General features: G+C 32.9%; 1 protein-coding gene across 1 annotated transcript; it reads left to right on the forward strand.

The window, feature by feature from the left end:
- Positions 1-804: 804 nt before the first annotated feature.
- LOC110665234 (uncharacterized) lies at positions 805-2,210 on the forward strand. Its single transcript, XM_058154193.1, has 2 exons — positions 805-1,142; positions 1,888-2,210. The coding sequence occupies exons 1-2, from the start codon at positions 932-934 to the stop codon at positions 2,157-2,159; spliced, it is 483 nt and encodes a 160-aa protein (XP_058010176.1). The 5' UTR covers positions 805-931; the 3' UTR covers positions 2,160-2,210.
- The last annotated feature ends 14,000 nt before the right edge of the window (positions 2,211-16,210 follow it).

Raw genomic sequence — 16,210 nt, forward strand, 5'->3', positions numbered from 1 at the left:
GGAAAAAATTGAACAAATATATCATAATAATCATCATAATAACAATTTATATCATGGTTTACATCTTAAAATTTAATTTAAAATTTAATTAAAAAGTTTAAAATTTTATCTTGAGTGCAGCAATTTTCCTTCTTAATATGAAAGTTCAAACAGCAATGCAACTTACTTTATAACGCTGTATACAAAAAAAAAAAAAATATATATATATATATATATTTATATATATATATATATATATATATATATATATATATATATATATATATATAATGCAAGATACAAAAAAACATGAAAAAAAAAATCCTCAAGAGTAAAGAGACAAGTTTTTTGGAAGGAAAACTTTAAGTTAATTAAACAGAAGAGAAAGAATGGCTTTAAAACTAGTAGACTAAGAATGGCTTTAAAACTAGTAGACTCCTCACTCACGGGTTAATTTTAGGCGTCCATACATAGAGAAGAACAAATTTTCTGTCAATTTTTCATTTGTGGAACAACTCTTTTTTTTTTTTTCCTCTTGAAACCGTCATTTCGATTGGCAATTTTAGTGTTAAAAATATTCTTTGTGTAATTGATTTGACAACTTAAAAAAAAAGCCAATTTGACAGGTATTTTTTTGAAGCAAATTTGAATTGCCACGTTGACACATTCACGAGAAAGTCATTTACTATGTTTGTTTTTATAGCTTTTTAAACATGAAAAATGCTCATTCAATAACATTATTTTGATAAATAATTTTAATTTTACATTATTATGGTAAATAATTTTTAAAATTATATTATTCAAATAATTAATCATGTGTAATCACACAAACCCAAAAAGGTTCTTCATTTTCTTCTTCACTCTGTCTCTCTTCATCTTGATTTGGGTTTTATCCTGCGTGGTGTAAGAGGAAATTAGAAATTTTTATGTCGGTCAGCCAAAATATTTGAATATGGGGAAGGAGGCTGAAGAGTTATTATCATTGGCAGGGACTTTGAAAGGCGACGTTTTGGAACCAGAAGATATAGCATATGCAGTTTTGTATCTAGCAAGCGAAGAGTCCAAGTATGTGAGTGGGATGGATTTCGTGGTTAACGGAGGCTATATAGTCTTACCAATCCTACCCTTCCGAATGCACTCAAAAGAGGAAATTTATGGCCTAGGTCAAGTCTTTTTTTAATAATTCGCTGACTATGTTGTAGTCTTCCTCCTCCTTTTTCTTCTCTGATTTAGCATCCTCTGAAGCATCTCCAGTTGTACCAACTGTTGGTTTATCCTTGGCCATAGGTTCAGTATCGAAAAGATTTTGTTTCATGCAAAAGAAAATAGATATTGCTTTCAAGGAATTCAATCAAATATCCAAATAACTAGTTGCCCATTTCTGTCCAATTTTGCATGGATTCAATCCATATGCTTCAAATCTTTTCGGATTTTTCTCTACTTTCTCATCAATTTAGTATGCTTCATCCTCCATGTTAAGTGTCTTATCTTCCAAATTTGAAATTTTTTATTGATTGCGAATTTCTGGACTGATTCACAGGTTTTTACGATCTAATGCAGAGGAGACACTGATATCCAATTTTAGTTATGATGATGTTTGTGCTTATCTAAAATTATATTTTAACTTCAGCTGTTGTTGGACGCCTATTCCTTTCTCTTACATGTTCCACTTATAACAATGTTTTTTTGCATTATCCTGTTTCAGTTCCCCGTCAACTTAAATGCCAGTTTGCTTGTAAAGGTTGTTTTGAGGGAAGCTACCATTTTGTTGTCTTTATGCGTGTTAAAGGAATATTTTTGCGATAAATTTTAAGTGTCTGTGGCAGTTGTTATTATTCTTCTTGTGTTGTGGAATTTGAGTACAGGTTTGTAAGACTCGCTTTTGACCATGTAACCTGTGGTTTGCAGGGTTGAAGCTACTAATGAAACTATACAAACAGATGATTGCTGAAGCAATCACCACAATGAAGTATAAGAATGAACCTGCTGATCAGCTCTTGCAAAGTGAAAATGGATCTAGGCAAAAAGCTGAGGCGCAGCTTCAGAAAGTTAAGCCAGCAAATCAACCTCAATCAGACCGAGTTCTTGCAAAACCATCTGAAAGTAAGAAGACTATAGGTCTTAGTTGTCAGGAATGCAAAGTTCCAAAATTTTTGGAAAAGCTCTGTTTATTATGTTGAAGAGATAGTTTCAAAAAGTGTGTACAGAAAACTCACGAGCTTTGTTGTTTATGGTTTATTTCCCAAATATATAGTTTAACGAAACAAGGAGATAAAATTTCCTACTTCACTTTGAGGATATGGCTTTTAATTAGTTAAAATTCTTGATACAAGTACGGATTCATTAACAGGTGATTATTCTCTATGCTTGATGTTATTTTCAATCATCATATGTGAATGAACTAGATATATACATGTGAGAAAAGAGGATGGAGTTTCTTCTTTTAAATGTTCTTTGAACTCATTATTTGGTTCCCATGGATTGGTAATGATATCATTTTCTGCCCTTGAATAGTCCATTACAATTCTCACAAGCTTAATGATCTCCAGACCAATTCTTTCTAGCTTAATGATACTCATCATGTATCAGACCAATTCTTTCAAGCTTAATGATCTCCAGTCTATTGGATCATTATCGAGTTCAAAAATCAACTTGGCGCTTCCAAGTTGAATGCAAAGTTTTCTTGTTATTCTTCTGTCATTCCAAATTATCTTGCTTCCATAACTGAGAATATATATTGAAGAAAGGGACTGCTCATTAGTTCCAACACTTGTAATCCCGCCCACGCCCGCATAAGAGATAAGAACCACTAGACTAATTCTCCTGAAACAAGAAAGCGAATTCGAAGTTGTGATGAATCCACTCAATGCTCTTGCCATGTTTTCAGTGTTGACAATCACGGATGCTGTTCCTCAAAGAATTAGGCATCATTTATCCAAGAAAAAAAAAAAGGAATTAGGCAGTAAATGCTCTATCTTATCCAGCAAACCATCAGGACAAAGATCTAACTCCTTGGCAAAGAACTCCACAAGCTTTCGTTGATGGAGTTTCTTGTATGTTGATGCATAATTAATTTTGACTGAATATACTCTTCCTTTGCAGCGGCCAGATGTTTGATGCTTCATATGAATGGTATCACGAAATTAAACTAGAGGAATTGTTATAGGCTCTGGAGTTCCTTTTGTTTTGTAATCAAAGCACATGTTTTTGCCTTCTCTCTCATCCAAAAAACCCTACTTATTAATTATCCTTTTCCATGCACTACACAAAACTAACAAAAACCTACAAATACTTACCCACCAATTTTAATATCTCTCAGATCCAAGAAATGAATATCAACATGTTTTCACGTTACTAGTTGGATATCTGCTGTTATTGCCTTAATCTAATATACTAATTACAACTGGACACTTATAATTGATTTTTTTTTTTTTTTTTTTTTATAATTTAAGTGGCCACAATTGGAAGAAAGATCTCTAATTTATTCAACTACTTCAATTAATTAGAGTGTCTAAAGATTAAAATATCATATGCTTGGCCATTTTTAATAATTTTTATTCAAATTTAAAAAAAAATTATAAGAAAAAAAAAATCAAAGTTTTAAAAGATAAAAACTAAAAAAATAACCCTCTTTCACTAATAGATTATATCAAAAAAAAAAAAAGCTTCTAATCATAACAATAACAGATTGGCATGAGGATTATTCAAAACTTACTAATTCTCACCCAATCATGTTGGGTATACTTTCAGTTCATTATTAAAAATTTCAGATATTATCATCATAATTCCACATTCTCTTTAATGCAAAATTTCTAAGCCATTCATTAAATATAGCAAGGACTTCAAAATTAAATTTTAAGATGCCATTTTCTTTGACTATTTATATTAAGAATACCGTCATTGCATAGAAAGAAAACACCATCATTGCAGTGCTTTAATTTTTAGCTCTCTATTTTTTTTTTTTAATCAGCTCTTCATATTTTTTGTTTTATCATAATGCTCATTAGGTTACATGTTGTGCTGGAAAAATTTTAGAAACAAGTGACGTACTGAATGAGGAAGCATAAAAGATAACTGCTACTTTGTCTTTTAATAAGCTAGTAAAACTTTAAGTTAATGGTGAAGTTTTAATTTTAATAGTGTGAATAAAAACATTAAATATATTAATTTTTTTATATAATTTAGAGTGCAGTTGTTAAAATTAGCAGAGTTTAAATAACTTTTTTTGGTCATTTTTCTTTTTAATTTTGCATCATTATTTTTTATTGTTGTCTTCAAACAATCATGATATCAGAATTAAGATTCATCAATGTACAATTTAATATGGAGAGAGAAATTGATTATTCAAGTTAAAAAATTAATAAAAAAATTGTCGCTAAATCATAATAGGATGATACAATTAATCACATTCATATTGAATTTTGTTTTGTTTTACTTATTAAGGGATGTTAAAAAGGATAATTATTACCTTAGTAACTTTTAACTCTTATTAATGTTATTTAAATATTTAAAAAAGAATAAGTAAATTTTTCACCTCATTAATATTTATGCCTTGTTAAGAGATTAAATGTTAACCTTAGAAACTTAAATTAATAATTATCCTTTTAAAGGTTTAAACTTACAAATATAATATTTAACCCTTGATTTTTGAATCTTCTACTAAACACACGCTAAGGTTGAACCTTAAATATTATAATTTATTTTATTAACATATAGTTTTGGTCTAGTATTTTTCATTTTAAATCAGTGTGTAGTTAATTACTTAATTAAGTTGTTGTTATTAATATTAATATTAATATTATTATTATTATTATTATAAATTCAAATATATTATAAATTATTATTTTTCAGATTAAAATTATAATTAAAAAAATCCAATTAAAAATCATAAGAAGCATGTAATGCATCTATCTGATATAAAAACTTATTTAATAATAAAAATATAAATAACCTCAATTATTATATGTTTCCAAAAAAATTCAATTATTATGTTTGGGCCTTATGTGATATTAGAATAAATTACACATATACATAATTAATTTACTTTAATTATCTTTAGGGTAACTTGGTGAAAAATTAATTAATTAGATTAAATAAAAACTTAGGATTATTTGAAATTGAATTTGTTTGTAAATTAAATTTTCAATAATAAATTAATTTTAGTCATCCAGTAAATATCATTTAAATAATTAGCAACTCCATAGATAGAAATTACTTATGCATGAAAACTTTTTATAAGCAACAATCCTTTTGTGAATTACTTGCGTGTGTAGGACTAAAATTGCATTTTTAGGATAAAGTTTAATTGAGAAATAATAAACAAGACTTCCAGAAATATTAGTAGATGACTTGCACTCAAATTAACGAGGTTATACCAGGCGTAAAGAGTGTGTAACACTTTCTCCTTACGTATCCACTATCTCGAACCCAGACATTGGGACATGATAACGACGGTTGTGGAAACTCTGCAAGGAGTAAGTTACTGTCTATAACCCTTAGGAGAAACACTGAATATGTTTTGGTTATTATCCGGGTGGAGACTCCTGTCTATCTATGCCTTCATCACATAAATCCTTAGTACCGTGATAGTGTTATGGGAAGACGATAATTACCAGTGATTTAATTCTATTAGGATTGTATGAAGTGCATGTCTAGAAAATATTGTCCAAGGAAGTGGTACTTAAGTGAGACTATTATGACTCCACCATCTTTCCTGGACATTACTTGGTACATTTTATATAATTCTAGTGGATGATATTTCGTCTCATGCCTTACTACAATGCCTACCACCTCACAGTTTCGTGACTCCACTGGGGATTAAATAGATAGTTACTCCAACATATTTCTATTAGTCTAATATTATTCCTTTGTTAAATTTTTTGCATTACACTACACTATCACACGAATCACCCTTATCCTTTTTAGCCTCGCTAGTACTAGCTAACAAGACCAGAGTTCCACTCGAGCTATGATGAATTGGTGAGTGCTAGCACCTCATGCCCGTACCTTCGAGTATATAAAAGAGTCACAACTTTGGCTGTTATGCTTAATGGACAAGCTCTCGCATAGGTGACCCTTTTCCTACCCGATGAAGCCCATGAGCCATAGATTTCAGTCTTACATACCCCGTAGATTTTTGTTGTGCTAGATTTATAACCTTACTGTTCCAACCATAAGTTCTAATGATAGTTGAGATGAACCTAAGCTTATGCATAAACCCAATGTGTGTATAGGCCCAAGTTCATTTCAAAACCCTTATTAAGCAAGAGGATGCTTACTTATGGTTAAACTTTAAGGATATAAATCCCTTGTTTGTGAGGGGAGGATCATTCTGGACCACCCTTTATTGGTGTGTCCAGTGTACCATAGCCTAGAATAGAATTTTTTTTTCTACCCAACAAGTGAGAGTTAGAGGTATAAGGGGGTAAAGATTTAGTTCTAGAGATATTCTTTTCGGTTTTGATTCAGTCTTTGTTCCGACTTTAGTTCAGCTTATATGGTTTGGTTTTGGTTATATTGGTATGGTTCAGTTTTGGTTTTGTAAAGGTAAAGGTAAAAAAAATGGTCCATTCATGCATTGCATTCATGTACATAGCATGTTTAGGTTAGCCCTTAAATCCTTTTTTTTTTTTTTAGCAAGCATAGGCTTGAAATATACCAAAGAGACTTTTGATCAGGTCACTTGGGTTAGGGAAGGAAAGAGATCAGTAAGGATTTCACCTGCATTACTTAAAATGGAAGAAACTATGGTTATGCTTGATGAAACCTTAAATGCCAAAATATTTGAGCTAGAAGAGAAAATTGTGGTCCACCTTGGAAGGAGGCACTGAGGTAGGCCAATTAAGTGGCATTAAAGTTATTAAGGTTCAAATTATGTCTCACACCCTAAGGAGATTTTTCCTATTCAACCAACCCTTATCCAAAGTTTTTTAGCGTCTCAAAGCTTAAGACCTCCTACAGCTCTTAGCACCCAGACCACCACCAAATTAACTCTCACATAGCTATGATATTAACCAAAATTGCTAGTTCCACCAAACTCATGATCATGACACTGATCGATGCTTCTAACTTAAGCATGATATCTAAGACCTAATTGATGATAAAAAGATAACTGAACTAGAAAACTGACCAAACACCCACACCAGCCCTATGCCTAACTAAATTTTCCACCTCCACTAGGTCTCTATATGATCTCCACCACCCAAATAACCTTGATAGAATTATTAACTTTATTCAACCCATCCAAAAGCCCAATGAACCTCAGTCTAAAATAGTTGTTAACATTTATGATAATTCTAGCTATGATGAAGGTTCTTTGGATGTTTAGACTAATTCTAATGAGGAGATAGTTGCATTGCAAGTAGATGGTTCAGCTCCACCAATGTCTAGTTTTCAAGTTGCTAAGATCTATGAAAAAAGGATAGATCCAAAAGTGACTACTGTGAAGAAAAGATGGAGTTTTTTTTCTGGCATGGGCTTAAGAAAACATATAAATGGCTTGGTAACTTTTCCTGAGATCAAAAGGTTGATCACGAGGTATGATTTGGGCTATAAGATAATTGAAGAGGAAGAAGAGCCAAAGCCTCCTAAGTTCTTGAAAGAGTGGGCAATTACCTGAACATATGATTAAGGGTTACCACATGTGAAAGAGCTAAAGTAGAAAATCAGCACCATTTATCTGAGGACTGCATGAAAAGCCAAGCACCTGAAGTTACACCCCTAAGTTTGAGTCTATCTTTTGTGATACTTACAGTAGTGATACTGATGTTTCCATTTCTGACATACTGCATGAAGATTTCGAGGCAAAAATTATTAATATGACTAGTCCTTTTGCTTACTTGTTTGATATTTATTCTAACAGACATATGCATAGCACTCATAATCATTTAGAATCTATTTTTGTTAATGCATCAAAATTGATCTCTATTAATTTGAGTACACCAGATAATCCTAAAAACTTTAAGTGTAACACCCTTCTTGTAGCAACTCCGTACAGTCTACTGTTTCGGTGACCAGTGTCAGTCTGGACAGCTAGAACGTCCGAAAAAATATTTAAACTAAAGTGAGGAACCATAATTATCTCAAATATTAATAAGAAAAATTTAGGAAAAATTTTAGGAATAAAATACAACCAAGTTAAATGAGCCGGTGCCCGAGCGATGGGTAACCTAGTGAGAAGTTGCGGTTCTTGCAACTAGGAGCCCTAGACCTGGGGGAAAAATTATAAAATAATTTTTGGGATTCCAGAGAAGGGCCATTGAGGTTCTTATGGCATTAGAATGCCAAGAAAATACTTAAAAAAATTTTTCAATTGGTACAGACAATTTTGGCCCGTTAAGCCAAACGGAGGGCATTTTGGTCATTTCGTCTTCAGAGATGATTTTTGGCCAACTTGTCCAGTTAAATAAATAATTTATATAACATAAAATATGAATAAATATTGTTAAAAATTTAATTGAAATTAATTAGATGAGAAATAGAAAGAAAAGGAAAGAAAATGACATTATGACATCATAATGATATCATTAAAGTTCTCCCAACCTATCCCATATGGACACATGGCATAACTTTATTTAAAATAGACTTAATGGGCTGAAAATGGAAGAAAAATCAGAATTCTCTCCCTTCTTCTTTTCCTTGCCGTAAACCATTCCTTCTCTAACCACCATGAACAAGCTTTTTCAAGCTTGATTTTCCCTAGTTTTCTTCCACCAAAAACTCTAATTGTCAACACAAAAGCTTGCTCTTTCATCTTGGTGAAGCTTTTGGGAGCAAAAAGAATTAAAAAGAAAGAGTTCTTACAAGCTTTGGATTGGCTCCCTAAGAGGTTAGTGACTTAAACTTATGTTTCTCTTCAAATTTATGTTGAATAAGTGTAATTGAGTGCAAAATTGCAAAGGAATTTGCTAAATATCTTGTGCATGTCCATCCCAAAATTTTGGGCAGCCTTGAACCTAGTAGAGTTTTGAAGATTTCTTAGAGTTAAATTGTAATTTGGCTGCCTTTAACATTAATACAATGCTTAGGATAATGGAAGGTATGTAAATGCATGAATGGTAATGTGTGAGTTAGGGTTTGGGGTGGAAAATGAGAACTTGACCATGAGATGATGAAAATAGGTTTTAATGGTCAATTGGTGACCATTTAGTTCTGTTTAAATAAAAAATGAAGTTTGTTGAGTGATGGGATTTGGGTTTGGTGTGGCTGCCCTAGGTGACCTACAGAATTGGACATGAGTCCAGCAGGTTTGGGTAGCCAAAACTTAAATTGTAGAGGTTCAATTGGTGCAAGGCCAGTTGGACATGAAACTAGACACATAATGGCACAACTTTGGTGAAGAAACCATGCCCATTAAACCAAACCAAGTGGACCAAAAGCTTATCCTAATCCAGGTGATCTGCAGTCTACCTGGGCAAAATGACCAAATGAACAGTGTTTGGTCATTTGGCCATAAATCAGTGTAGAAAGGTACAATTGATCTGAAATTTTACCAGAAATAAGTTGAGATATAGACCAACAACTTTTATGAAGAAACCTAACCCAAATTATAACTAGAACATATTCAAAAGGTGAGTTGCAATTACTGTTCACTACACTGTAGATATGGTCAGTCCAGAAATTTTGGACAGAATTTCAATTCGGCCAGTTGTGGTTTTTGGACCATAACTTTAGTTACAAAACTCCAAATGGAGTGATTCAAAAAAGGAAATGCAACTAAACAAAATAAGGAACAACTTTCATATTGATCAGTTTGCCAAATTCCTACTACAAAATTGACTAATGGAACAGTAAATACAAAGCAAAAAAAAGTGAAAATTCTGCCCAACTAACATTAAGCTTAGAAATGGTATTGACAACCAATACTAACAAATTTTGAATGCAAAATGTGGTATGTCGGGAGTATTAAAACCAATGTACCTATTGTCTATGCAAAAGTCAACATTTTAGTTGACTAATGAAATGAATAGTAATATTCAAACTTGAAATTCAAAAATTGTGAAATTTAAAAGTGTAATATGCCCTAGTATACCTAATAAGATTGGTTTGAATAGCTTGGCATGCCAATAGGGTTCTGTTAGCAGTACTGCATATGGCTTCATGTCATTCTGTGTTTCATGGCTTCCCATGCCATTCTGTGACATAATAGCCTTTGGCTATGTTATTTGAGTTGATATACTTGGGTTTTAACCCTGACAATTATTATAGCTTATTAGCTATTCTGTTGCAAACCGGGAGACACAATGTGATCGATGGTGTGATGGTCCGAGGTACTTAGTACCTAGTGTCAGTTTACCAGTTTATCCAGTCCAGTCAACTAGTATGGGTTACTTGGGCAATGATAATAAATCTTACAAAATTTTAAACGAATAATAATGCAAATAATATCAGAAATTAAGTCTACCCAAAAATGTAAACATACATTCTACATTCTTATTTTTATTTTATTTTATTTTATTTTATATTGTCACCACTAAGCAGAATTGCTGAGCGCGTCGCTTTTGCCACGCGCAGGTACTGGAGACCTAGCTGGGGAGCCGAGCAGACATCAGACCGGGTGAGCCTTCAGATTTGCATCCAGAGTCCAGAGTCACCTCACATCTGCAGTGCATATGGTAGGACATAGGACTTTGGGGTAGCATTTTTGTATTTTGCACTTTGTGTTAGTTTTGGATTGTAACTATAAACTCTTGTAATTATGTAATAATGTAAATATATGAAGTTTCATGTTTTTGAAATTTTCTGTATATTGCATGTTGATAAATGAAATGTTGAGAAATATTTATGAATGAGCTTCTAGTGATGAAGTAAATAGAAAAGTTTTGAAAATAGTATTGTGATTTGAGATTGAGATTTTGAGATTGACTTGAAATATGTATAATGGAGTTTGGATTTAGAAATTATATTGGAAGTGTTTTTAAACAGGTTCAGAAGAACTGTTTTTCCAATTTACAGCCGGCACTCTGCTGGATTTTCTATAAAATTTGTGGAAAAATTTAGATTTATCAAAAAAATGTAAACAAATGAATTAAAAGTGATAAATTGTAATAGAAATATGAATTGGTACTCCGGCACACTGAGTGGCATATCTTGCTCGGCTACACTTTAGACGGGTAAGGGGTGTCACATTAAGTTAGCTGAAGATTTAACCCAAGAAAAAAGAGATAAATTTATAGCCTTATTAATAAAATACCAAGAAGCATTTGCCTAGTCTTATAAAGATATGTCGAGAATTGACCGAGACATAGTACAACACAAGATCCCACAGATCTGAATATAAGGCCTACATTTGTGGCCCAAAAGCATTGATAGATGTTAGGGCAAAAAAAGAAGAGGTAATTAGAGATTTGATGCTAATGATCTCTTACATTAAAGTTGAATGGGAATTGAAGGAAGGAAAATTGAGGCCATACTTAGAATATATAAAGAAACTATTAGCTAATTTTTTATAAGGTGAGCATGAAGCACATGCCTCGAGCTTAGAATTAGATGGCCGATTCTCAAGCCACACTATTGTTCCTATAGAAAAAAGGTGATAAAAATTTGACTTAGTTGGTTATCCTAACTAGGAATAAAATTTCATGCTATGAAGGGTTAGTAGTAGCAAATGTGGACCTAGAGGGTGAACGAAAATGGTATGTAGACATAAGGAGCTATCTACAAGTGAGAGAATACCCGCAATCAGCCAATAAAAGAGATAGAGCAACAATTCATAGATTAGTCACTTAATTTACTTCAGCTAGGGACAACTCTACAAACTTTTATATGCGATAAAAAAATAGGCTGAGCAAATAATGAAAGAAGTACATGCAGAAATATGTGGCCTCCATATGAGTGGAAAGTTCTAGTTGGAGACTGATTATGCAAGTTTGTCAAGAAATGCCATGAATGTTAGATCTATGTAAACTTGAACCATCTATCACTAAGTGAGCTCTACAGTATGACTTACCATAATCATTTTTGGTTTGGGGCATAGATAACATTAGGAAGATTTCTCCCTCAGCTTCAAATGGCCATAGATTTATAATGGTGGGGACTACCTCACTAAATGGGTTGAGACTGAATCCTATAGAATAGTGGGTGCTTTGACAAAAATATTCAAAAAACATAAGGATTAGCCCAAAAAACTCTCTTATGTTCTTTAAGGTTGTCGCACTACTATAAGAACATCCACAGGGGCAACCCCATCTCTTTAGTGTATGGGACTGAAGCAGTGCTATGCATTGAGCTAGAGGTCAAATCCTTAAGAGTGATACTAGAAGCTAAGATCCTGAAAAATTAGTGGGCCAAGAAAATATATAAAGAACTAGCTTTGATTGATGAGAAGAAAATGCGAGCCTTATATCATATGCAGCCTTATCAGAGGAAAATAGATAGGGCCTTTAATAAAAAAGTGAAGCCAAGAAAGATTAAAGAGGGAGACATGGTTTTGAAATAAGCTCGACCCATCTCTTTTGATCTAAGAGGAAAGTTTAAGCCAAACTAGGATGGTCTATAAATAGTCAAAAAGATCTTGCCAGGAGGTGTTGTAAGAATATCAGACCTGGATGGGAATGAATTTTAAGAACCAATCAACTTAGTCTAGCTCAAACAGTACTTTATGTGATATAGGCCGGTTAGGCTGAAAACCTGCAAAAGGCAGTCTAGGTAAAAGTAAGGGTAAAAAAAAATGCTAGATTGAAAACCTACAAAAGGGAGTCTAGGCAAAAGGAGAGATGAGAGAAGATCTGAATGGAAAACCTGAAAAGGCCATTCGGCAGGTTATAAAGCTTATTTTTAACTTTGAAAGGTTGGAAATTTGGCAAAACTAAATGAAAGAGGGGGTAATGGTGTACCTAAATAAATAAAGAAATTTTTATTGCATTAACTAGGAATAGGTTTTATTTAATTACGATTGTGAGTGTTTGTACTTTGAGGGATACATCAAATGATTAAGTAATTGAACTGCATTGTTTTGATTTAATCTATGTCTTATGAGCGTGGAAAAATAGGTGCATGATATGAATGCCTTGATAATTGTTTAATTTAAAAAAAAAAAGGAGCTCGCTAGGTGGAAAACCCGAAAGGGCCGCTTGGGCGAAAGTTAGAGCAAGCCCGCTGAGATAAAAACATGAAAGGGCATTTCAAGTGAAAGTTAGGGCATAAAGAATGGAGTTCATAGAAGAGAAATGAGTCAAGGCAGAACAAGGTTTTTGAAATAGCTTTAGAATAATAAAGCATGGGGGGAGAGAAGAAAAAGCAAAATCAGAGGAAAATTATATTGTGACCTTAAGGAAGTTTTTTGGGTGAACAGTTTTCCTCGAAAATTTTAAGGTTAAAAGAAAGTTTTTGCAATAAAAGGTCTCTCAGAGGACTAAGTTTTTAGAATCTCCAGTAAAATCAGTGTGCCCATGATAGAAAGTAGCATACATGAAGCATAAAAATCATAGAGAGAGTTTTGAGACCCAGTCATTCCAATTTTTTCCAATCATGAATTAGATATTTTGCGGTAAGTCCTTAAACGTTATTTAAGGCGCATGACATAGTTGTGTAAGGCATAGAAGAACATGCATCAACATGTCACCTGTAGGTGTGTAAGGCATAGAAGAACATGCATCATCATAGTTTCAAGTGTCGAACTATGAGGGGGTCTGATTCTTCTTCAGGATAGCAAGGGGGATACAAAGGCAATTTAGGACCGCGATCCTAAATACAAATCCACAACATTTCAAGACAGATGTTTTTTGGTAAGTTCGTAGACGTTGTTTAGGGTATATGGCATAGTTATGTAAGGCATAGAAGAACATGCATCATTACAGTTTCTGTAACACCCCTATTTGCATAGCCTAGTATATTTCACTATTCTGGTGACCGGTGTGAAGGAACGGAAGCGTGAAAAACACAAGTTTATACCATTGAATTCAAAAATTTTCACCTAGGGTCACATGCATCATGCAAGATTTATTTTTATCTATTTGATTTCAATGATAAACAACATATTAAAACTCTTTTAATATGTTTTTTGGATCTGTATTTGCCATTTAAGATTTTAAAATTAATCAGATTAATTTTAGAACCCTAGATTAAATCAAGAACGATTACACTAACCTCTTGATGCAATCGCAGCATGTCGCGCTTTGAGATTCGTCTTGAGGACACGGATGTTGTCCTCTAGCTTGTCCATACCAAGAACACCTATGGCAGCCCTTGAATAGCTTCTAAAGCCTTTTCTATTAATTAGAAATTCAAGTTCTGCCTTTTAAGAGATTAGAGATGTAAACAGGACACTAGAAACAATTTCTAGTGTTCTTAATTCAAGAAATTGATGGCTAATCTCTTTGAATTGATGAGAGATGAAGAAGAATAGAGGGAGGGCTGCAAAATGGCGTGACCAAGGAGTGTGGCTGCTGGTTGTATTTTATTTTCTCATAACAACACTTAAATAGCTAGGTTAACACATTAAACCCTTGCCACATGTCACCCTTTGATTAACTCTAGGTTTAAGTGACCCAATCACATTGTGCCAAGTGTCAAACCTATATGTAATCTTGATTTTAATCATCTTACATGATTAAAAAACATTTGGCAAGCTTATGTGTTATGCCATGTGTCACCATCTCATGGTGCCACGTGTCACATTGCAAAATGACCAAAATGCCCCTGTGTCTTAATTTTGAGTTCTCAACCCAAAATAATTATTTTTCTTCTTCTAATTAATTTATATCAAATATAAATTAATTAATTAATCTCTATTAATTAATTTCTCATTAATTAAATTCATATTTAAACACTTTAAATATAAATTTAACTTATATTATACATCCAATAATCTAGATTTGGTTTCAAGTCATGCTAGGGACTTTGCAAACTAATTGCAAACCAAACTTATTTAATTAATCAATTAAACTCTTTAATTAATTAATTAAATCATATTTAATTAGGTGATAACTTGTGTATGTGTGTGACTTACTAGGCTCATCACTAATTGGCAATGAGACATGATATCAACTCTTAATATCATCAGAACTCTTTCTTACCATAAATGATTTCTCTAAATCATTTTATGAACCTCATAGACCATGGTTAACACCTAGCATAGCATGCCATGGCCACCCAATTAGTAATAAGGTTTACCTTAAATGAACCTATAATCATATGTTACCATGCACTAGAATCTCTCTGTTACAAAATCCCAACTCAAGCTGGAGTCATGGTTTATGTCAAACTCCATTTGCTATGAATATTATGTTTTCTTTTAATTCCAGTTTTTGATTAAAAAGATTTTCTCATCAGAAACTCTTTTCTGAATAAATCTATCTGTCCTGGCCAGGAACTTAAAACATCAAGAACAATTAAATGAACATAAGATTTTATCTCTATTTACTTAGAGGAACAGATTCCATCTTGATCAACACCTACCTCCATATATAACTAGTAGGAGCCAACACATGCCCATATACCCATACACAGTACAAGTATGAAAGCAGTATCAAACTCAAACTACCTATATACAAGATTACTGTGCTATCTCATGTCTAAAGATTATATTCACTGATATGATTTATGACAAAACATTGACAAGAGTAAACTCCATGTGCTTGTCATAAGTGTCACTGGTTCGGCCTACTTATCATTTATAAGTGCCTATCATGTTTGTTAGATGGCATGAGACTCACCATTCCATCTTATTTATATCTCATATAAATAACTTGGGAACAAACATGAATACAATCTTTCTGGATAAGTCATGTCCTTATTATGAAGTATCCTCGATTGTGAACCTATTTATGATACTTCGTGCTAGAAATATTGTCACTCATATTCTTAACAACTTAAGAATAATATTTCTAACAAAATATCAATGGACCTTTTCTATTACACATAAATATATTATGTAAACGGAAAAGTGGAAATGCCTTTTATTAATAAAAATATGTACAAGATACATACTAAATGATATGCTCTAGGGCATATTACTAACAATCTCCCACTAGCACTAGAGCCATTTATTACAATATCTTAGACCTATCTTCTCAAGATGTCGGTCTAACTGAGTCTGTGACATAGGCTTAGTGAATGGATCAGCTGGATTTTCAGCTGATGCTATTTTCTGCATGGCTACATCGCCTCGCCCAACTATTTCTTTGATAATGTGGTAGCGCCTTTCTATGTGTTTGGATTTCTGGTGAGACCTTGGTTCCTTAGCCTGTATGACTGCTCCATTATTGTCACAGTGTAGTGGAACTGCTGACTT

This window comes from Hevea brasiliensis, chromosome 9, assembly GCF_030052815.1.
Source record: "Hevea brasiliensis isolate MT/VB/25A 57/8 chromosome 9, ASM3005281v1, whole genome shotgun sequence".
Lineage (NCBI taxonomy): Eukaryota > Viridiplantae > Streptophyta > Magnoliopsida > Malpighiales > Euphorbiaceae > Hevea > Hevea brasiliensis.

Coding starts and splice junctions, on each gene's coding strand:
- LOC110665234 (XM_058154193.1), top strand. CDS start 932: ATGGGGAAGGAGGCTGAAGAGTTATTATCATTGGCAGGGACTTTGAAA. Junction 1,143..1,887: donor AGAGGAAATTTATGGCCTAG/GTCAAGTCTTTT, acceptor TGTGGTTTGCAG/GGTTGAAGCTACTAATGAAA.